At 39.0% G+C, this 22,287-nt stretch overlaps 2 protein-coding genes and 1 long non-coding RNA gene across 4 annotated transcripts in view; 2 read left to right on the top strand and 1 right to left on the bottom strand.

Annotated features, from left to right (window-relative positions):
* The window catches only part of LOC113007533 (hydrocephalus-inducing protein-like), a 55,120-nt gene extending 50,530 nt beyond the window's left edge, over nt 1–4,590 (top strand). For both annotated transcript variants that reach the window (XM_026144201.1, XM_026144200.1), the window contains exons 87-93: nt 702–911; nt 1,032–1,195; nt 2,429–2,579; nt 2,660–2,890; nt 3,013–3,237; nt 3,447–3,728; nt 4,143–4,590. In XM_026144201.1, the coding sequence (XP_025999986.1) occupies nt 702–911; nt 1,032–1,195; nt 2,429–2,579; nt 2,660–2,890; nt 3,013–3,237; nt 3,447–3,728; nt 4,143–4,352 (1,473 nt within the window). In that variant the 3' untranslated portion in view covers nt 4,353–4,590. The remainder of the gene's footprint in view (nt 1–701; nt 912–1,031; nt 1,196–2,428; nt 2,580–2,659; nt 2,891–3,012; nt 3,238–3,446; nt 3,729–4,142) is intronic.
* A 1,955-nt stretch (nt 4,591–6,545) lies between these two features.
* LOC113007535 (CD209 antigen-like protein E) lies at nt 6,546–19,140 on the bottom strand. The gene is made up of 6 exons (XM_026144204.1): nt 19,047–19,140; nt 18,816–18,917; nt 18,341–18,487; nt 16,229–16,371; nt 7,690–7,793; nt 6,546–7,030 (listed from the first exon to the last, which is right to left on the bottom strand). The coding sequence occupies exons 1-6, from the start codon at nt 19,093–19,095 to the stop codon at nt 6,880–6,882; spliced, it is 696 nt and encodes a 231-aa protein (XP_025999989.1). The 5' UTR covers nt 19,096–19,140; the 3' UTR covers nt 6,546–6,879.
* LOC113007536 (uncharacterized) lies at nt 10,908–15,013 on the top strand. Its single transcript, XR_003269922.1, has 4 exons — nt 10,908–11,289; nt 11,798–11,836; nt 13,596–13,685; nt 14,301–15,013. It is a non-coding gene; the product is annotated as an uncharacterized LOC113007536 (long non-coding RNA).
* Nucleotides 19,141–22,287: the final 3,147 nt, after the last annotated feature.

Below are 22,287 nucleotides of genomic sequence, written 5' to 3'. Positions count from 1 at the left end.
AGCTATTTCAGGTTAACTGAATGCTTTTGAAGACCAGTGAGGATGAGAATGTGTCATATTTACATGATGCATGTATGTGATCTAACTTTTAAAAACCACTGACTTACATGTGTAAGTGATTATTTGTGCTATTGAGTTAAAAGTGAGAGACTTTGATCTTACCTTTCAGTATTCACATGCAGAGCAGCAGTGCTTTATGTATTCAGTAAACTAACGAATTCTGTTTCCATTTAATTATTTTAAATAACCACATGGCATAGTTTCAGGTTTCTAATACAAATCTGCTCACTCACATGGGACAGTGTTTCCAGTAACCAGTCAATAAATTCAATAAATTTGAAACCAGATGATGGCACAATAGTAAAGATGACTGTGAGTGTTTCAGATTGTAGGAATGGTTAGAGGTCAACATCAGGCGATGTGAAACATATATAAGAGTTTTTAAAAAATATTACTTGGCTTCAATGAGCTCTGTAACACTAATGTCTACAAGAAGTCTATCTAGAGATTGAGTTGAAGGTAATCTAATTTTTTACCATGACACAGGAATTAATTTCTCATATCAGCAGATGTAGCTCAGATGTGGGAAGATTATGTTTTGACATCAGAAGTTTAAACGTCATACGTCATCTGTTCTTTGTAATGTCAGCGCCTTTGAGCCATCTGTCACTGAACTGTTGCTGCCCTCTCTCTGTGTGCAGGTGGTGAATTTTGTTTGCCCAGTTCGTGGCTCTCACACTCAGACCCTGTCTGTGCTCAACCCCACAAACCAGGGTTACAGCATCGCACCTGTCATTGAGGGTGAGCACTGGAGTGCAGCACTCTCTGTGAACTTCGAGCCCCACCAGAACACGGCATTCACGATCACCTACCGACCTATGACCATGACTACTTCTGGAAAGAAACATCAGGTAGAGGAGCAGTGCCATTTTAGTGGCACTGAGTTAAATATGAAATGCATGTAGATACGATTGATTGATTAAATGGATTTAATCCCTGAAAATTGTACATTTGTCCTTCCTTTTGCACAGGGATCAGTCTTTTTTGCTTTTCCCGATGGGACAGGCATGCTGTACTCCTTGCAGGGAACTGCTGATCCTCCTAAAGCAGAGGACACTATTGTGCACGAGCTGCCGGCAAAAACTAGCCACACTGTGCTGCTCCCTGTGCACAACTGGCTCTCTAGGCAACAGCGGTAAAACACTTAAGACCACATTTACTAATCGGGGTAAAAACGCTGAAAGGTGTGGTTATATTTATGGGGAAGTTGCACTGTTTTCTAAGCACAGGCACAGTCAGTTCACTTTAATATGACATGCTGAATCAGCAAGGTTAGCACAAGGTCAAGAGATGATATTCAGCTAATTTACTAACAGGAGAAGTTTGTTAATGGAACCACCAAATATTGTTTATTTATGTGTAATAAAACTTTATTAAGGAAAAAAGTGTTTTTGCAGGTTAATAATGTAATTGCATTGATCAGAACAACCACAAACAACCGCTTCAAACTAACAAACAAATACAAAACATCAAAATAAGAAATGGGCTGCTATTAAAACTTCTCGAGGCATGATTACTGTCAGGATAAGGTCCAAATTCAGCATCATCATCCTTGCATTATCTTTTTTCTTCAGCCATATTTGTTGAAATTCCTGCCACAGAAGCCACAGAATGTTGAAAAGAACCTAATGCCAAAAACTGAAATTTAAGTTTTGTTGCTGCTGATATTGTGTGTCTCCTTTAGTTTGGAGGTCCCAGGTGGCTTGGTATAAGTTTTTATCACATCTTTGTCTGGATTTCCAAATAAAGTGACACGAGTGCAGAAACGTCTCCTAAATCTCTGCAGCAGTAACTGACACATTCAAGTGTAAAAAATAATGTGTTTTTTCTCCTACTTTAAATTGCATGTTGCCATTGTTAAAAATCCATCCATCCATCTTCATCCGCTTTATCCGAGGCCGGGTCGCGGGGGCAGCAGCCTAAGCAAAGAGGCGCAGACCTCCCTCTCCCCAGCCACCTCCTCCAGCTTATCCGGGGGAACACCAAGGCGTTCCCAGGCCAGCCGAGAGATATAAATGCCCGAACCACCTCAGCTGGCTCCTTTCGATGTGGAGCAGCAGCTGCTCTACTCTGAGCCCCTCCCGGATGGCCGAACTTCTCACCCTATCTCTAAGGGAGAGGCCAGCCACCCTTCGGAGGAAGCTCATTTAAATCATTTGTTAAAAATCTGTTATTAAATATTTAGCAGCAAAATATACCACTGTCTTTACCAGCTATTTTTTTTTTTTAAATATGTGTATGCTGACCCAGAGATAAAAACTGTAGCTGGGTAAAGTGGAAATCGAAAATTTAAATATTCTAGCACTTTAATAAAAAGTGGAGGGAATGATCTCAGTCATGTCATGAATGTTCTCATCTGTGTTCTCAGGTTCCTTGTGCAGCTAGAGATAGTGAAGCCTGATAAACCAGATGCTACAGTGTCCCTCAGGGGCATCAAGTTCATCGATGTCCCCGCCCATGCTAACAGGGACTATGAAATGTCTTTCTTTACATATACAGAGGGACAGTTTAACACCAAGGTTTGATCAAACATTACACATTTCCAGATCTGAACTGACATTTGTTACCCATCATGACATCCTTTAATCTTTTTCTTCAGGTGACATTCCGTCACCATGAGACAGGTGAGTACTTGTTCTACCTCGTTACCTTCAAAGCCACGTCTCCAGGAGTCCTGTCCACCATAGAGTTAGTGACACCAGTTCGCCGGGCGGCCTCAGCCACCGTTCAAGTAGAGAACCCCCTGACCACAGCTTCCTGCCTCACCACTGAGTGTAAAAGCCGTGATATCGTTGTCCCACCTCAGCACACGGTGCCAGGCCAGTCCAAGGTGAATACTGAATGCGTCTTCCATCATACTTGGAAAACAAACAAACAAACAAAACCCCTAACTGTGTTTCCATAAACAAACTCTAATAGGCACTGTCTGTGAATGTCTGCCTTTCCTTTTAGGGTGTTTTGCCTTTCGAGTACAAGCCTCTGCAAGCAGGCGAGTCTACAGCACGGCTAACTTTGTTCAGCAGTGAGCTGGGCCACTTCCACTATGATCTGCTTCTCAGAGCTCTGCCTCCAGCACCAGAGAAAACTGTGCACTTTAACGCTTTACTGGGCCGTAGCCACACCGTCACTGTAAAGTTTATCAACTATGCCCGCTTCAAAACCACGTACTTCTGTAAGGTAAAAACAAAACAAAGAAGAAGAAATAGCCCTCTTCTGTCTTTGTATACGTTCATGCTAGGATGACTTTATATGCATTCAGTGTCAGCCTTCATCACTTCTTAAGACACCTTTTTATGTGTTCTTTATAATTTGTCAACATACAACTCTGTGTGTATCTTTCTGTCAGTTTTAAACAGAAATTTTCTCATGTTGTCTCTCTCCTCCAGACTGATTACCCAGACTTTATCGTGGACAAGAGTGTGAGTGTAACTCCGGGTTTCCACGTGGGCTCAGAGGCCAGCGTGGACGTCTGTTTTGAGCCTTCTCAGCTGGGAGAAGTGAAAGGCCAGCTCAGCCTGTCTTCAGGAGTTGGTGGAGAATACATATTTCCCTTACATGGGTTATGCTTGCCCCCCCAGTCTCAGGGCCCATTCAGCATTAAAGCCGGTGGGAACATCATCATCCCCTTCAAGAATGTGTTCCTGCAAACCACAGCTTTCTCTTATCTGGTAAAGACCAAGTAGAATTTGTGAAAATGGCGCAGTGAGAAAACCAGATCAAGCAGTGGCGTAAAGCTAAAAATGTCTTATTGACATAACATTAAGTGATTTCCAACATACTAATTCAAACACATCAAAAAAAAGTCAATGTTATTAAAAACAGGGGTGTTTTACTGAGGAGTATTTACACTGTGTTCACTGTGACACCATGAAACATTAAATTTGGCCTGGAACAGATGGCAGAATTTTGCAATTCTGTTGTGCAACCCTATGTTTCAACAGATTTGACTCTTGCTTCTCTCTGATACAACTTTCACTTTAGCAATTTTTTTTAGCATTGATAAATGCTTCAGTTTATGTGCTTCACTTAATAGTGCAGCTTATTTTGATTTTATGTAACCTGAACCCTGTTTATGCCTATAGGTTGACAACCACCATTTTATAGTCAAAGGAGGGGGAAGCATCAAATCCAAAGAGATTCAGAACATCCAGGTGTCCTTTGAGGCTCCTCTAGATGGCTCTCCAGGACCGTGGTTTGGCACCTTGACCATCTCCAGTCAGAGCTCCGAGGGCCACAGGAAGCCCTACTCATGGGTCTATTACCTGAAGGGCCACCGCCCCGAGTCATTATAGAAACATGCAAATATAGAAAGACAGAGATGCCAACATGAGTACAATGAAAAAGGCATTGATTGCCAGATTGTACGATGGTCCAGTTGCATATGCTGACAAGTGACTTATCTGAAGCTTTATTAAGATTTTATTGCCAAAATCCAGAATATCTCCTTGTGTAGTGTGTGATTCAAGTAATTAGCTGACAAACCTGTCAATAAATATTTAACAATTGACTGAATAAATTCTGCAAAGAAAACTTGGAGATGCCTGTTACTGCACATATATTACCACATGGGGGGAATCATGAGTTCATTTGAACAGTATATGTTGTTCATTGATAGGTCCAGTTAGATCACTTGACTTCCTTTTTGTATCATAATGACCCATATGTTAACTTTTCACCTAAGTGAATTCATCCAAACTGGCCTGTTTGCTGTTAGACTCATGGCACATTATGTGGAAACTAGCTATACAGCAGTAACTTTCTTATTACCCAAAGTTAGAGCTATCACATCACACATGGTGAGGAGCTGCAGTGTATATACAAAATTCACTCTTTTTACTTCTTAAGGAAAAACACTTTGATACAACCTTTGTCAGACTGTTCCGGTGGCCCACTCTTCCTCTTTTCATGGTGGAAAGAACAAACTTAATTAATTAAACCAAAGTGCACATAAGATGTGATTTACAGACTTGTGCTTAATCATTTATTAATCATAAACAATCAGCCCAGCTTTACTGCTTGCAACAACAAGCCAGAAAAAAAAACCCCACACAAAACAAAAACGCAATATCCCTGCATTGCAGCAAGTCACATGGTACAGTTGTAGCAAAAGTTTTGAGAATGACACAAATATTGGTTTTCACAAAGTTTGCTGCTTTTTGTTTTTATGATAGCAATTTGCTTATAATGCAAAACGTTTAGAAGAGTGATCAGATGAATTGAAAAGTCCTTCTTTGCCATGAAAATGAACTTAATCCCAAAAAACCCATTTCCACTGCATTTCATTGCTGCCATAAAAGGACCTGTTGACTGAGGACAATATCCTGACATCAGTATAACTACTAACATATTGTGACAACTTCTGATTATCCATAAACATATCAAATCAAATCACTTTTATTGTCACATCACATGTGCAGGTACATTGGTACAGCACATGTGAGTGAAATTCTTGTGTGCGAGCTTCACAAGCAACAGAGATGTGCAAAATACAATAATGTAAACAAGCAAAATACAAGAATGGCTACATCTGAAACTAATAAATATATGTACAATATATAATAGTATATGCATTTCTGGATGTGTATATTAAATATTTTTCTACGTGTGTGTGTGTGTGTGTGTGTGTGTGTGTGTGTGTGTGTGTGTGTGTGTGTGTGTGTGTGTGTGTGTACACATATTTTACAAATTAAATAGAGTAAACAATGAATAGAATATATAAAATAAAATATACAGAGTTGAATATGTGCAAAACAGTGGCGTTACTGTACAGTATGGAGTGCATAGTGTTGAAGTTCCAGTAGTGAAGCTGAGGTGTCTATGACGTGTTCAGCAGTCTGATGGCCTGATGGAAAAAGCTGTCTCTCAGTCTGCTGGTACGGGACCGGATGCTGCAGAACCTCCTTCCTGATGGAAGTAGTCTGAACAGTTTATGGCTGGGGTGACTGGAGTCCTTGATGATCCTCCCCGCTTTCCTCAGGCACCGCTTCCTGTAGATGTCTTGGAGGGAGGGAAGCTCACCTCCAATTATCCGTTCAGAGCACCGCACTACTCGCTGGAGAGCTTTGCGGTTGTAGGCGGTGCTGTTGCCATACCAGGTGGTGATGCATCCAGTGAGGATGCTCTCAATGGCACAGTGATAGAAGGTCCTGAGGATGCGGGGGCTCATGCCGAATCTTTTCAGTCTCCTGAGAAAGAAGAGGTGCTGCTGCGCCTTCTTCACTGTTTTGTTTGTGTGTACTGACCACGTAAGATCCTCAGCCAGGTGTACGCCAAGGAAACAGAAGCTGCTCACTCTCTCCACAGCAGCGCCGCTGATGGTGATGGGGGTGTGTACTTCTCTGCACCTCCGGAAGTCCACTATCAACTCCTTTGTCTTTGCGACGTTGAGGGTGAGATGGTTGTCTTGACACCAGTGGGTCAGGGCGCTGACCTCCTCCCTGTAAGCCGTCTCATCACTGTTGGTGATAAGACCCACCACTGTAGTGTCGTCCGCAAACTTCACAATGATGTTGGAGTTGTTAGTGGCCGTGCAGTCATGCATATGACTAATATGCAGTGAGCCAGAGAATCTGCTGTAGTTCTGCTTTGGCCACTGGTTCTCTTAAAATGTAAAATTAACTGATATATCAGCAGTTGGACCTCAGTTCATGTGCTAAATTATGTTTTCTTTTTTTACAACAGGAAGTAAATCTATTTATAAAAGTGAACAGTATATAGCTATAGCTACAACTCAGCACTGCAATGCTTTAGCTAAATAGGTATTCAGAGAGGAATAAAACAAAAAGAAAATAATAAATGATAAAGGATCAGGAGTGGGTATTATGGTATTTTTTCACAGACCCACGGCAGAAAATCCCTGCATGAAACATCATTCCACAAAGTGCTGTCAGATGTCCTGATATGAGCACAGTCCTCTTCACCCCACCGTGGGTCTCCACCGCCATTATCAGGTTGGCGATTTGCCCAGTACCTGACAGATCAGTGAGCACAATTATTATCTTTGAGAAAATAATTAGATCTGAAACATTTATAAAAGCAAGAAAAGGATGAAAAGATTTTTATAACATCAAAGATTACAGATGATAAAATAAGTTTCCTGGCTTGATTAATCCACTGAATTTATGGATCTACAAACTCTGTAGCTGTTAAGAACAAATTGCAACAAAATGCAAAACAAAACTTGGTGAAAAAAATAAGCTACTCTGTGTTTTTTGTTTGTTTGTTTGTGTTTCCCTGTCAGGAGATGATGGTAGTGTTGGCTGGTGTCTCCTATATGTGGTTTTATTTCTGTTATTCATTTTTAACTGTGTGGTTAACACATTTGACTTACACAAATAATATCCCCAGTTTAATTCCAGGAGACAATTACCCAGGTTAAAATCTGTGCTAAATCAAAACCCTGTGTTTTCACCTGCTGTGGTAACCCCATGGCAAATAAGGAAGCAGCTAAAACTACATTCTTCATTCTAAAATGCTTAGTTAATATCATGTATGACCACCATAAGGCTATCAAAATAAGTCAATTTTTATGATTTTCAGCGATTGACATCTAAGTCTATTAGTGAGTTTATTTGTGAGCAGCATGTATTATAAATATAATTAATATAATCTGCCAAAATGACAGCTTACTTCAGATTAAGAGGAGTTCCGTCTACCCATTTCCATTTTCCCTCTTCTTCTTTATCATGTAAACCAATCCAAGTCGATGTTTTGGTGAGCCTAGTAAGGAACTCCTGTTCAGAAAGAACAAAAACATGAATTCCCATTTGGGAATTTAGTTTATTTAGTTTATACATACATTTTAATGAAATTTGCAGATTGTCTTGGTGGAGTTTAATAAACTCAGCCGTCTGCTCTTTGCTCCCTAAAATATAACACTGGACACTGGAGTAAAATCTCTACCATCTCACACTTATGTTTAATCAGTTATCTGTTTGACGTTTATTTACAGCTATTTATAGCTGTGTGAAAACTTTCTCAGCCAAACTGATTTACTCACAAACAAAACACTGAAAAAAGCCAAACAATAACATTTTGAAGTTAAATAAGTGACTTATATATCATGTTTAACCTGAGTAGCGAAAGACCGCGGGGGTTTTGACAACAATGTGCTGTGAGTTCGCTGTTTTGGCCGGCTCTAGTGAGCCATTCATCTCCTCCTTTGGCCAGCTTATTATCCCTGCAGGGTACCTGATCACAGGCAGGGCATAGGTGTTGACAGCCCGGATCTTATTCTTACCTTTCAGCTGACTCCTCGGGACTTGCCTGGTACTTGGTGGTTGCAGCTTTCCTAGTGGTCTCCTTATGGTTCCCATTTGCCCTTGAGTACCCCAGGGACTTGTAGCTGGGGTACTCAAGGGCAATGTTGCTTTCTTGTAGTTTGATCCCTTCAGTTCTACTTTCCCTCCCTTCGTTATCATCCAACTACACTTCTCCAGTCCAAACAACATTCCGATGTCATTGCTGTGTATCCTTGTGGTGTGGATCAGTGAATCGATGTCACATTCACTCTTGGCATACAGCTTGATGTCATCCACGTAGAGGAGGTGGCTGACGATTGGCCCATTCCGTAGTCAGTATCCGTAGCCAATCTTGTCAGTGAACTCACTGAGCGGTTTCAGGCCTATGCAGAACAGCAGTGGAGACAATGCATCTCCTTGGTAGAACCTGCACTTGATGGTGACTTGTGCTATGGGCTTGAAGTTGGTCTCTAATGTATGGGCTCTAGTGTTGTACGCCACATACACATTGAGTTCCTGATGACGGCTCTTAGGGTCCTGTTGATTTTGTATAGTTCTAGGCATTCCAGGAACCCAGGTGTGGGGCATCTATCCAGGCAGCGCACAGGTTGCTGAGCCTAGTCTTGCTGTCTCAGACAACTGCTCGGTCTACCAGTAGCCTCCTTTCTGTGCCCCGCTCATATACTTGAAATGTGCAATTCACTTGTATTTTTATTTTTTATTCCTATTTATTCTATTTATCCCCTTCGTATATTTTATTTATATTGTCTCTGTATTTATATATATGTGTGTATGTGTGTATATATATATATATAATATTCTGTAACTCTGTAACTTCTGTCGGTGCTGTGCTTTTTTGGAAATCGAATTTCCCAGAGGAACCCACCCGAGGGATTAATAAAGTTCTATCTAATCTAATCTAATCTAATCTAATCTAATCTAATCTAATCTATAATGAACCATAGTTTACCCACTATGATGCTTGACAAAAGCTTCCATTTGGTACCAAGGCTAGGACCAGTCCCTTCTTGGGGTATTTGGGGATCAGGACTCTCCGGCCTTCAGTCATCCATTCAGAGTGTCTCTCATTGACTCAGTGAATACTCAGCCTCTTCAGCCAGTAGGTGTGGCCATGGTGCTGTCTAACTCTTCACTGTGATGATTACTAGACCATGTTCAGGGTCTGTGATAATCACTGCGATGGTTAAATCACAGTGATGGGTACTGGACTTCAGGGAGCAGCCCACTTCTCATCAGAATGTTCTGGTACCTCAACACCTGACGCAGGCCTTGTTAATCCGGTCATGTCCGAGCCTGTATGGCTCCATATTTATCTTTTTTCGCTCATGTCTGTGGTAAGCTATACCATTATACTACACACACACTAGACTTCTTCCACAGTATCCAGAGTGAGATGGAGTAACAGCTGTTTCAGGGTTTAATAATTGCTGGGACATAAAAATATGTATAGTATGTTTGTTTGCTTTGCTGTAAAATGTCAGTTTTTATAGTTTTTCTCCTGCTTTGACCCACCCTCTAGTTCTCATCTGAAGATGTATTTGCCAAAACAGCTCAATTGTAGTTAACAATTAAATTTACTATATAATCAATTATAACTGGCTGCAAAATAATTTCATATGTCAATTATTATAGGTCCGTCAGTATTTGGGAGCTGAATCTTCAGCCCTGCTGAAAGCCTAGATGGAAGCTTGTCAAGTAAAAGTGAAGAAAGGAGCATAAACGAGACGCGCAGCATACAGGAGACCGCAAAGCTGAGAGCAGAATTGATCAAATTAGGAGCTAAAATAAAAGACTGAAGTGATAGCTGTTTTTATTTTCAGCAATTTTCCATTTTTAAGGACAAAAGGTTTCAAACTTGTCCACGCTGTTACACCCCGGCCTAGGCAACCGGCGTGCAACGTATGAAAATAAAAATAAGAAAAAAAACACGAGAAAAAAACTAAAGCTCTCCACCAAAATCCCAAAACGAAGGTGTCTCAAACGAAAATATTAACAAACCCATTCACAGCTATTTACAACGGACTATTTATTTACAACAAAACACCAAACTATTTACAACACAGGGGAGATCGCGACCATGACCAACTGACACACAGGGCTTAAATACATAGAAGGAGCAATCAGGGAATGGACCACAGGAGGGAAACACAGCTGGGGCAAATTAGACCTGACGAGACAAGGAAACGTAACCTGAACACACTAAGGCTACGTTCACATTGCAGGTCTTAATGCTCAATTCAGATTTTTTGATCAAATCCGATTTTTTTGTCTGCTTGTTCACACTATAAATAAAATGCGACAGCAAACGCGCCAGTGTGAACGCTCAAAGCGGCCCGCATGCGCAAAAGAAGACGTCACACACAACGAACTCCGTTTATACCCTGAGCAAACAATATTGTTTGACTGATGACCGTTAATATAAAGACTTCCGACTTTACGTTTCCCAATTTTTGCTTTAAGTTATTTTGTTATTTACATAATAATGTAAATAACCTAATAATTATCCTTATTGCTGTTTTAGAGGAGCAGTGCTTCAAAGGATAGTTGCAGATTTCTGTCAGAATCTACACTGAAAAAAATGTTTTTTTGGCCCTGTAATTATTATTTCAATTAGCTATATAAATTTTACAAAAAAATACAAATTCAGTGCTATTAGTTTAAAATAGCAGTTTTTCTTGTAGTGCATTACTTGAGGATTGTTTGTAATTATGTGTCCTCAGTTTTGTATGTAAATTGAATCATTCGATCCAAGTAATATTCACTAAACCAATTCATTGGCTTAATTAGTTGATATTTCCAAGTAAAATGTAATGGAGTGACATCAGTGAATATGGCCACCTTCTCTGCATTCGGAGCATGACGTCAAAGCCCCTCCCCACATTTGAGCGGTCTTTCTTCAGACATACCATGGTTCACATTTCGACGGTTGGCAGACTTGACGGAAATGGGAAGAAGTAGAACCATGAATGTAAGTTTTAAGCGGAACAAACTTTGTACGTTCCTGTTGGCTCACCTACTTAAGTCAGTTTCTCCGCACTGAAAGAAGCTGCGCTAGCAAATAGTGTATTTTCCTGCTAGACTTGCTGACTAACTTTCCTGGCAGGAGGTATGTCCAGAATTTCCCACAGCACTTTACAGCTTAGATGGCCACCTAAACAACACACGCCTGCTGCCTTAACTAACCTCTTTGTGAATAAAACGACCACGGTCCAGTTTAAAATAATTGCTGCACAGCTGCCATGAGGTGTATTTTGAAAAATAACAAAACAAAAAACGATATACGCACTCGATTTCACTCAAGTCTTCATATTGACCTGTTTTAAATTTGCCACCGAACTAACATATGTAAAAAAAAAAAAAAAAAAAAAAAAAAAAAAATTTATATCAGTGTGCATCCTTGAGTTAGTAGAAATTAGTTGAAAAGCATATAGATAACCTTTTTTCTTTTTTTTTTCTTTTTTTTTTTTTTTTTACAGAACATAGGACCTTCTGACTGCTAATTTGAACTCCACAAGGTAAGATCAAATTAGTAACGATTAGGTTTAACTTGTCACATAATTTGTCTGTTTAAGGTGCCACAACATGAGATGGATGTGTAAGATATGTAGCTTTGAGTCAGAGAAGAGGTTGGGATTGTTAAAACACTACAGACTAAAGCATGGAAATGGTGGTCGCAGCCAGTCAGTCCCTTGTCTTCACACTGATTGCCCTTGCTCGTTTAAAACATTTAATGCCCTTAAGACCCATTTGTCTCGACACCATGTGAAGATGGTCACACAAAGTGGACCTCTTTCATTTACTTGTCTACTTTGCTGCTCTGTTTTTTTTAATTCAGAGAAGCAGTATTTTGAGCATCTTAACAACCACTTAAGGAAGTTTGAAGTAGTTGCATGTGTCTTCAAAGACTGCAACTTCAGTACAAATATTTATTCCACCTTTGCTACACATAGACACAGAAAACACCAGTCACACACCCTTGAGGATTTTAAAACTGAAGTATTAAAAAGCAAACCTAATGAACCCATGTTTGCTCAGGATGAGACCTATGTGGAAGAGAGCTTAGAGCTTTGGGATGGGGAACCACAGGAGTTGTCTCAAGATATAAAAGAGAAATTTGGCCATCTATTTTTAAAGTTAGAAAGCATGTTCAATGTCCCAAACAAATGCATTGATGAAATAGTAGATGAGCTTCAGTTTATATCCACCTCTGCATCTGGTCCACTTTTAAGAGATGTGGTGGTGTCCACCTTGAAAAGCCATAACTGTGATCTGGATCCAGCCATTATCTCAGATTTAGTGAAAAATCTTTGTGAGACACACCCTATAAGTACTGCCTTGGGGACAGGTGGCCCTTTCACAACTTATTACAAGAGAAGAGAATTTATGAAGAAGCATTTTTCAGTTGTTGAACCAGAAGAACACATACTTGATAAAAAAAAAGGGCAAAACCTTCCAGTATGTCCCAATATTGCCCTCCTTGGTGCAGGTCCTAAGTAAGTCTTTTCAAGAAAACACATTTGAAGGTGAAAAAAAAACTAAAAATGACTTTAAGTACCAGACATTTCGTGATGGATCTCACTATCAAAACAACAAGTTTTTCTCTGTAGAGGAGAACAGAGTGAGTCTCATCCTGTACATTGATGACTTTGAAGTATGTAATCCTCTTGGGACATCTCGAAAAAAGCACAAAGTCACAGCTGTCTATTGGGTGTTGGGAAACATTCCGGTGCAGTTACGTTCCACATTGACATCAATCTACCTTGCAATTCTGTGTAAGGCTGAAGACACCAAGCAGTTTGGATTCCAGCGAGTTTTAGAGCCACTGTTAACAGATATCCAAAGCTTGGAGAAAGATGGTCTTTTTGTTCCAGCGTTAGGGAAAGGCATTAAAGGGACTGTGGTCAGTGTGGTGGCAGATAATTTGGGGGCGCACTCTGTGGCAGGATTTGTTGACTGGTTAATATTGTGATAGGAGGTACTGATATGTTGCAAAAAATTCATTTGCATGTCCAGTGATGAGGCAGAAAACTTTCCTCACTGGGCAGAGACAGTTTCTGGACCCACAGATTATGACATGCACTGGACTCTTGTCTTAACACACATCGTTGAGAAATTCATGTTAAGTTGTACACTTCACAATGTTAGAATGTAGCTGCAGGCTTACATTCTCCATGGGTAACTTTCTGTTTACATCTGTATGTGCTGTTATGTATGTATGTTACGTATGTTATGTTGTGTATTTTCTGCAATAAATTTTATTTTTGGGTTTAATAGCATCATGTCGATGGCAGAAGGGACATTATCATTCGTTGCTTAGTTGAGTATCTTGGAGAGAGTGGAGAGGAGCTGATCAAAGACCATCAGGTATCTGATGATCATAATGACTGTATTAAAATTGTCTAACCTTATAATCTGGTCTTCACTTGTGATGATATATTGAAGGTCAAAGATTCTCTACACTCGTGATGTTTTTTAAAAAAGACTCAAGATTAATATTTTCAATCAGGCTTTTAACTAATTTCTTAAATCTTTATGCTCTTACCCTTTATTTTTTAAATCATATTTAATCTTTATCTTATCTGCCTTAAACTTTAACTTGCCTTTTGTCTGGTTTTTTTCTGACTATTTAACGATCACTTATTAACTTTATTTTATGAGCAAAAGAGTATTTAATTTGATTATACCTTTATAACCTATTTTAATGATTTAATGGTTCTGGTCTACCAACACGCGTGCCGTCCCATGGACAGCTCCAGGCTGGATGGCCCCCAAAAGGGATTTTCTTTGTCTCAGGGTCAGCCTCTGTGAAGCACGTTCTGTAACTTTACGTATGAAAAGTGCCATATGAATATTGTTTGATTTGAGTATACTAAATTGAGTGTACCTCTTTTTTATTTTTACATTTTTTTTCTCTTAACCTTTTCTTTTACTTGGAATCTATTCTAGTTATTTCTAATTGTGGTTTGTTTGTTTTCACAGGAGGACGTCAGCCAAGAAGCATTGAAAGAGGACTGCAGTAATCACATGATGAAGATCGTAATCCATCCCAATGTGGCACAGGAAAACCAAGATCCTGTGAACGTGTCGGTCATCATTGAGGGGACAGAAATTCTGGAGGACTGCGGAAGTGTGACAAACGCTTGCCTCCTGCTCATGGGTGTCATCTATGCTGTCAACTTAAGTTACCCACTGAAACTGAAATATACGTTTGAGGTATTTCAGAAGCTGTTTCTTGAGCTTGACATCCTTAAAATGTCACCAAAGGTCCAGTCTCTCCACAAGAAACTTTTAGCGTGAGTGTTCCAGTGTTATTTGTGCTTTTGTCCAGTACAATTAATTTGTTTGCATTTTGTCTGTTTTCTGACAGTAATTTCAAATGTTGCTCAGTTTTATACAAGTTCTTTCTGTCCTGAACGTTCTGAGAATGTCTGCAAAGGTAGTGATTGCAACTGTTAATGGACAGAGTTGATGTATGTGTTCTGAAAGTTGATTAGAAGAAAGGGGACAGTGCACACTGAGTTTTTGAATAGCATGTTTTGTTTTGTTTTTGTATATGTGTATATGCTCTGTTTTGAAATTTGCGATCAAGAAGTTCTATGGCCATGTTTTTTGTGGTTATAATGTTATGTAGATATTTTAAATATATCTATGCCATTTCAACTGTGAAATAAAAGTGTCTCTTAAGCTGCAAATATTTGTTTTGGAAAATATTGATTTATTATTTAATAGAATAATAAGAATATTTATTCAATTCGATTAATATTAACTAGTACATTCATAATAAATATTACTTAATAATTACATAGAATATAACAAAGAAAAGATGAGTAAGAAACACAAAGAAATATCAGCAATGTTCACTTGGGTTTTGTAATTGGATGCAATGGTATTCTGAGTAAAAGTTACAACCTATAGATGAGTATTGCCAGTGCAATTTACTTGTGTATTTCACATAAAAAATAGATGGTTCTAGTAAGTAAATATTACTTAGAAATAGCCCGAGTAAAGATTACAAGCACTTTCTGTGTGGAAAAAGTTGCCTAGCTTTTTTTAAGTAAATGTCACTCCAATTTTTTTTCAGTGTACAGATTATACAGTACAAATAAAATGTTTACGTTGTCTTCCCAACAGTTTCACTGACATCTACACTGGATGGCTAGGAAGCGTTCGCGATGTCTTCTCGGGCGCTGATAATTGGCTTCAGTCTTGTGTCGGTGACGTAAAAGGCGGATTTAATGCGACTTGACCGTTCAAACAGCAGTCGCTTTCTAAAACATCGGATATGTATCGGATTCAGTACCACATACGAAAGTGACCCAGATCGGATTTGAAAATATCGGATTTGCGCCGTTCACACTGTCATAGCATGATCGGATATGGGTCGCATAGGGTCAAAAAAATCGGATTTGATGCGCTTTCGCCTGCAGTGTGAACGTAGCCTAAGATAACAACAGACCTTCAAAGTAAAACAGGAAACACATGACAGTCACGCAAAAACAAAACACCGACAACACCGAAACGTAACAACGCCTTAAACCTCATGTGTGTTTAATCTAGTAGTAGCAAATGTGTAAAAATAAGGGATTTATGAGGACACTGAATAAAAAATTGCTTCCTTGAAAACAACATTTACAATTTAGTATTGAATGAAAATAATCTATACAAAGTGTCTTTGAATGGCAAGGATGCATGTAGCACAGAGCCATTGCTCAGTGTCTGAGCGGCAGAACAGCAGAATCTTAGCTGGAAGCTCACAAAACCATTTCAACAACCACCACACCGCTAAAACTAGACATCTCACAAATTCCAAAAATGCAGGTTTCATCACACTCAGAAGTAATGAATGAGGGGTACGAATATGAATATTCATGTATAAACACAGTAAAACACATACATATGAACTGTACCTGTTCTTTAGCGCAATCAATAACCACCAGATCTGCTCCTCTGTATCTGCAGTCCCTTCTGGCTGCATCCCAGGAACCAGAGCTTCCAGAGAGGAGATAGCAGCTACAGCTGAAACGACTCCATCCTGCAGGACATTGTATAACTAGAAGAAATTAAAAACAAGTAATATTTCAGTAAGGTTAATGAAAAATATTTAATGAACCTTACAACAATGCTCATTTGATCTGTTTAATTAGATTTATCTATAGTTTATTCACCTCCTGACTTTTATATTTGTTTGCCTGTGTATATTTACTATGGTGACAGTTTTTGTACTTAATCTATTTTAGGGCTGCAACCAATATTTTAATAATCAGTTATTCCATTCAGTAATCAGATAAAAAGTACTTTTTTCTTATTAATGGGCAATAATAAATGTTCAAAAGAAAAAAATCACAGGTCTTTTAAAATGAACTCATCATCAGTTTATATTTTAGAAATTGCTGTTGCAACTCTTTCATGTATTTACAGGCCATATTAAAAAAAATTCTTAGATGCAAAAATAAATATATGATGTCAAGTGCAGTAGTGCCCAATGAAATAATACAGCCTAAACTAATCATTCCAAGGTTTTAAACATTATTAGGAGACAAAAAACAAACAAGCAAAAAGTATTTTATCTCCTGGATGACGTGTTTTTGTGTAAGTGTTTTTGTGCCTGTGTCTGTGTGCTTTAGTTTTCTAGTAAATGTTTTGTTGTAATCCTTTAGAGGAGCATGTGGGAGTTTCAATGAAGAAAAGAGAGCATATCAGTGTTCTGATATTTGCCTTGTGCATGTTTTTACTAGCCTACAAAAGAAAAAAAATTGAACAGAGTTTTTTTTTTATATTATTTGACTTCAAATCTGAAAATGACGTTACAAAAGCATCTTCTATTCACGTCAGAGTTAGCTAAATACATGGTTTTATGTTAGCCTCCCCCCACCTTAATGAAGAGGGTGAGCTCAGGCGGAGTGAAGAATGCATGTTTGGTCTTGGTTTGTTGCATCCAAAACAGCAGCACTTGTGGCTAAAACTTTACTGGGAACCTGCCAGGAGTCCTTAATGAAGCCAGCTGTTCAACAAACTCCACCATGAAAAAAAATTATTTGCAGCTGTTCTCATCTGACTTATTCGGTTTACACAGCAAAAATCTGCAATAAAGCTACATCCGACTAATAAAGGTAATAAAGTTAAAATATGCAGATGAACTGCTAGTTTAGCCTGATAGGATGGTTAGGTAGATTGCTTAAATCATCCTACTAATCTAAGGGTGAATCTAAGGTGCGGGGGTGGGGGGACATGGGGTGTACTAGAAAATATTTATTTCAAGTTTTTCCAAGCATTATCTTGCATATTTAGATTAATATCAAATATAAATAAATTAGATATTAATTCAGTTGTATTAATATTAAAAAAATACTTTTTTCCTTTTCTTCTATATTGATTATATATTACATATATCTATAGAAAAAGACAGCAGCCGACAGCCTGGTGGGTAATAAGCGAATGAATAATACAGAAAACAGAGATTGGAGACGGGAAACCGTTCTTGAAGTACAGAGAGAGATAGAGAGAGCGCTAGCTGTGCATGAAGTGTGATTTTAATAGTCGTGGAAGCAAAACAGCAAAATTCAGCTCGGTGAATTTTGGTTGGAGAGACAAAACCTGCAGCTCAGAATCAGCGCAAAAAGACGTAAACACAGCGCGGACCGGATGCATCAGGATCGCTAAGCTCCGACAGCGTGTCCGTCTGTTTTGTGAGCTTTAATCTGAGAATCTGGCGTTTCTGGCAAAACACAGTTATATTTAAAAGTCGATTCAGGATTTAATGAATTGATATCGCTTTATTCAAGCTACTCACCTCCCACTTCCACCTACACTTTCAACTAGACCACGGCCAATCAGAGAGGTCCCGGTGCAACCAAATATTTGCACTGAACGTGCAGCATACAGGAGACCACTGAACAATTTGGTCGCATTTGCGACCAAATTGGTCGCACTCTAGAGCCCTGATCATTTGTTTGGAAAATGAATCACTACATTTCCGAGAAAAACCTTTTAGAGACACAACAGCTCACACGAGGACTCACTCTGCTTTTTAAGCTCTTCAGTCTTTTTAGTCAGCAGATCTCGCTCCTCAGTCATGGAAGAAAGTTGGTTACTGACTGCAGAGATTTTTTTAGTCAGCAGGTTGCTCTTCTCAGTCCGTGCCGACATAAGTTCAGCTAAATTGTGGTCTGAAATAAAAGGAAATAACATTGATGCTTACATTGATTGTCACAAAAGATCTAAATAAAAAATATTTTAAAATTCTGACTGTAATTTTTGAAACATATTAATTATGTAAACCAGTTTTATGCTTGTACAAGTTATTGTTGCTGTGATCTTGTCGTCTTCAAGATAATTTCAAGAGGATCTTGAAATGGAAGAATCAAAAATTCCACATTGAATTCCAAATTTTTATTAAAAATTACATACATTAAATTACATTAAAAAATAGCTCTTAATCATTCACATGGTGACTGATGATCAGTAGGACAACTATCCATGAAAAATCCAACTCACAGAAGAAACTAAGTGTGATAAGTCCAACCAGCAATAAAACAGCGAGCAGGCTCAGGGAGAGAATAACACCCAAATAGAAACTTCTCCTAGAGCTCCTCTGACCTGAAAAGAGGACAAAAAGAAAAACAAACAAACAAACAAACAAACAAACAAACAAACAAGAAACCCAAACAAATGTTCAGTAGTAATAACAGATGTTATAACCTCCTTGCTCTATCACTTCCCTTTTACCTGTGTAATTTGTTGAAGGTATTGCAGATATTGCCTCCATTGCATACATGGATTTGGATTGTTTCGGAGAGCTCAGCTCTGCAGCACAGGATGATTGAAGTGTGAAAGTCTCACTGGTTTCAGTTGATTCTCCTTTTAAATTCAGAGGAAGTTGCATATTTCAGTGGTTTGTGCATCTATGCAACCACTCAAACTTGATATGTTCTTAATTAAGCCGTATATACATGTGATAGTCATACGAACTCAAACTGCTTTTCATGGTTGTGTAAAAATATAATTTTGGTTAAGTGTAAGTAAAACAATGTATGAAAATGTGTGTGATTAATTTATTTGTAGAGATTAGTATTAGAAAGCACTGTGAATGCTTAAATTGAGTGGAAAGTTTCAATACAAGTACCAGTTCATTCATCATCAGAAATGGACAAATCGTCTCCATTAAACAGATTTGTAAAGGTCAGATGATACACAGTCCTGAGGATGACTGAGAACCTTCACAGACAGTCCTGAGGAATAATTCCAGAACAACAAATAACACCAAGCAGGTCATGGCTTTTAGATTATGAAAATCAATAAATTACTGCAGACCAAAACTAAAAGGGCAAAATAAGAAGTTCCTCACTAGAGAACCAGTGACAGTGTCACAAACTGAATTAGCAAACTCAGAAAATTAATTTAAAAAGACTATAGCAAATAAAGTAAGAGTAGGTTAATTCAACAAGCACCACAGACAGACTCGCGCACACACACACATAACTGAGCACGACCCTCAGTGAAAAAGGTGAAAATCAGCTTTTACTCTTATAATATGGTTAAAAAAAGAAAGTTGTAATTTAGAAACTACTGTGCTATATATTTGTGTGACATGTGTAGCTGTGAAGTATTTGCATAGCATAATTTCTATGACCATTTTTTGTTAGTAATATGTTCTTTCCCTCTCACTGAATGACAATAATATTAATATTTATTATTATTTCTTATTTATTTATTTATTATACTGCAGTGCCACACACACACACACACATACACACACACACACACACACACACACACACACACACACACACACACACACACACACACACACACACACACACACACACACACAAATAAATGTTTTATGTCATTTTTTATGTGTATGTGGTTTTAAGTTAGTAATTTCCACATTTCTATAGGGCCTGTAGAAACCAAGTTGAACATAAAAGACAATTTACATAAAATAATAAATGATTTTGGCCTGCAATGTATTTAGTATTTTGTACACTGCCTCTTGAACTATGACAACTAGGATAAGCTAAAGCTCCTGAATTGGATAAGAAGGATTTTAAATGAATTTATTCCTAGGTCTGACAGATGGCAGCCAAAAACTGTAGTGTCTTTCTCCACTCTTAGTTGACTTTCTTACACAATAAAGCCAGCACTGACTACCGTGTGCAAAATGTTCTGCAATGTAATAGTTCTGCAATGTAATAGTTCTGCAATGTAATAGTTCTGCAATGTAAAACTAAAAATTTAGAAGAATAAGGAAGTATTACTGCTGTGGTCTTACCACTGTAAAATGCAACGGGCATTGTTGCACATGTCCAGAACACACGAGTCCAGAACAGAAGTCAAAAATTTTTCTGTTCAGTTTTGAAGATGACAATTCTTTATTTCCACAAAGATACAGAGCCCTGCAAGGGACATTGGAGAAAAAAAATATGAAGATGTACTTTGCGAGATCCCGCAAAAGTTTTGAGTTCATGCACCTCCAGGTCAGAATTGAAAACTTAGAAATAACCACAGCGATGGAGGCCACACACCCATGTGAGAGATTCATAAGTTTTTATTTTGAGCTTGGACTAAATTATAAAAACATTAACATGGTGCTTGGCAGTAGACCCAGCATGCATGTGTGAGTGAGAGATAAAGGGAACGTAGGAAGTGAGAGAGTGGGAGTAGATAAAGTATAGTGAGAGATGAGAGCAGGGCCAGGTTGAGGGAACGGAGAGGCTTGCAGGAAGAAAGACGAGAGAGAATCAGAATCAGAATCAGAAACTTTATTGTCATTGTCATGAGAACAACGAAATTAAGAATGGTCCCCGATCATTGCATCATCCCTAGCAATATCAAAATATAAATAAAACAATAAAATTCAATAAATAAAATAGATAGAATACTTAAAATACTAATAAGATATAACAGTAAAACATTCACATACATTCCCACACACATGCTTCAGACCGTGCATAGATTAACACAAGAGTGGCGTGATGGACATTTTTTTGTAGTATTCAGATGTGTTATTGCAGTTGGATAACAGCTGTGTTTGAGTCTATTAGTCCTTGCTCTGATTGCCCTGTACCGTCTGCCTGAGGGCAACAGTTCGAACAGGGAGTGGCCAGGATGTGAGGTGTCTTTTATGATGTTTTGGGCCTTTTTAAAACAGTGGGCGTTGTGTAGAACTTCCAGTGTGGGGAGAGGGCAGCCAGTGATCTTTTGGGCGGTGTTAATGATCCCTTGGAGTGCTTTCCTCTGAGCCCCTGTGCAGCTAGTGTACCAGATGCATATGCAGTAAGTTAGAACACTCTCAATGGTGGCTCTGTAGAAGGACACCAGCAGTCTCTGTGTGATGTTATTCCTCCTGAGAATTCTCAGGAAGTACAGTCTCTGTTGGGCCTTTTTCAGCAGCTCGGAGGTGTTCACACTCCAGGAAAGGTTCTCCTCTATATTGACTCCCAGGAAGCGGAAGCTTGCCACCCTTTCTACACAGTCCCCATTTATGAATAGTGGTTGGATCTCTGCCTTTTTCCTTCTGAAGTCTATTATGAGTTCTTTGGTTTTTGAAGTGTTGAGGAGGAGGTTATTGGCCTTACACCATGACGTCAGCTGCTCCACCTCGTCTCTGTACGTAGACTCGTCTCCCTTGGAAATGAGCCCCACCACTGTGGTGTCATCTGCAAATTTCACAAAGATGTTGCTGTGGTGGCGAGGAGTGCAGTCGTGTGTGTAGAGAGAGTAGAGCAGTGGACTGAGCACACAGCCCTGGGGTGAGCCAGTGCTGAAACTCAGGGCTGAGGATGTGTGATGGCCAACTCTGACTCTCTGTCTACGGCCCGAGAGGAAGCTATTGATCCACATGCAGGTGCTGTATGGAAGTCCCAGGTCTTGTAGCTTGGCCACCAGTTTGTGTGGAAGGATGGTGTTAAAAGCTGAGCAGTAATCCACGAAGAGCATCCGCACATAGCTACCATGCTCTTCCAGG

The sequence above is a fragment of the Astatotilapia calliptera genome, chromosome 16 (assembly GCF_900246225.1).
Source record: "Astatotilapia calliptera chromosome 16, fAstCal1.2, whole genome shotgun sequence".
Taxonomy (NCBI): Eukaryota; Metazoa; Chordata; class Actinopteri; order Cichliformes; family Cichlidae; genus Astatotilapia; species Astatotilapia calliptera.
The sequence above is the reverse complement of the archived record's forward strand: the minus strand, read 5'-3'. Positions and strand labels throughout refer to the sequence as shown.

Excerpts from the sequence above, each read along its gene's own strand:
- LOC113007535 (XM_026144204.1), bottom strand. The coding sequence starts at position 19,095 with ATGTATGCAATGGAGGCAATATCTGCAATACCTTCAACAAATTACACA. Across the intron at positions 18,488-18,815 it reads TATCACACTTAGTTTCTTCT|ACCACAATTTAGCTGAACTT; the intron begins GTGAGTTGGATT and ends CTTTTATTTCAG. Across the intron at positions 16,372-18,340 it reads TGAAGAGCTTAAAAAGCAGA|TTATACAATGTCCTGCAGGA; the intron begins GTGAGTCCTCGT and ends AATTTCTTCTAG.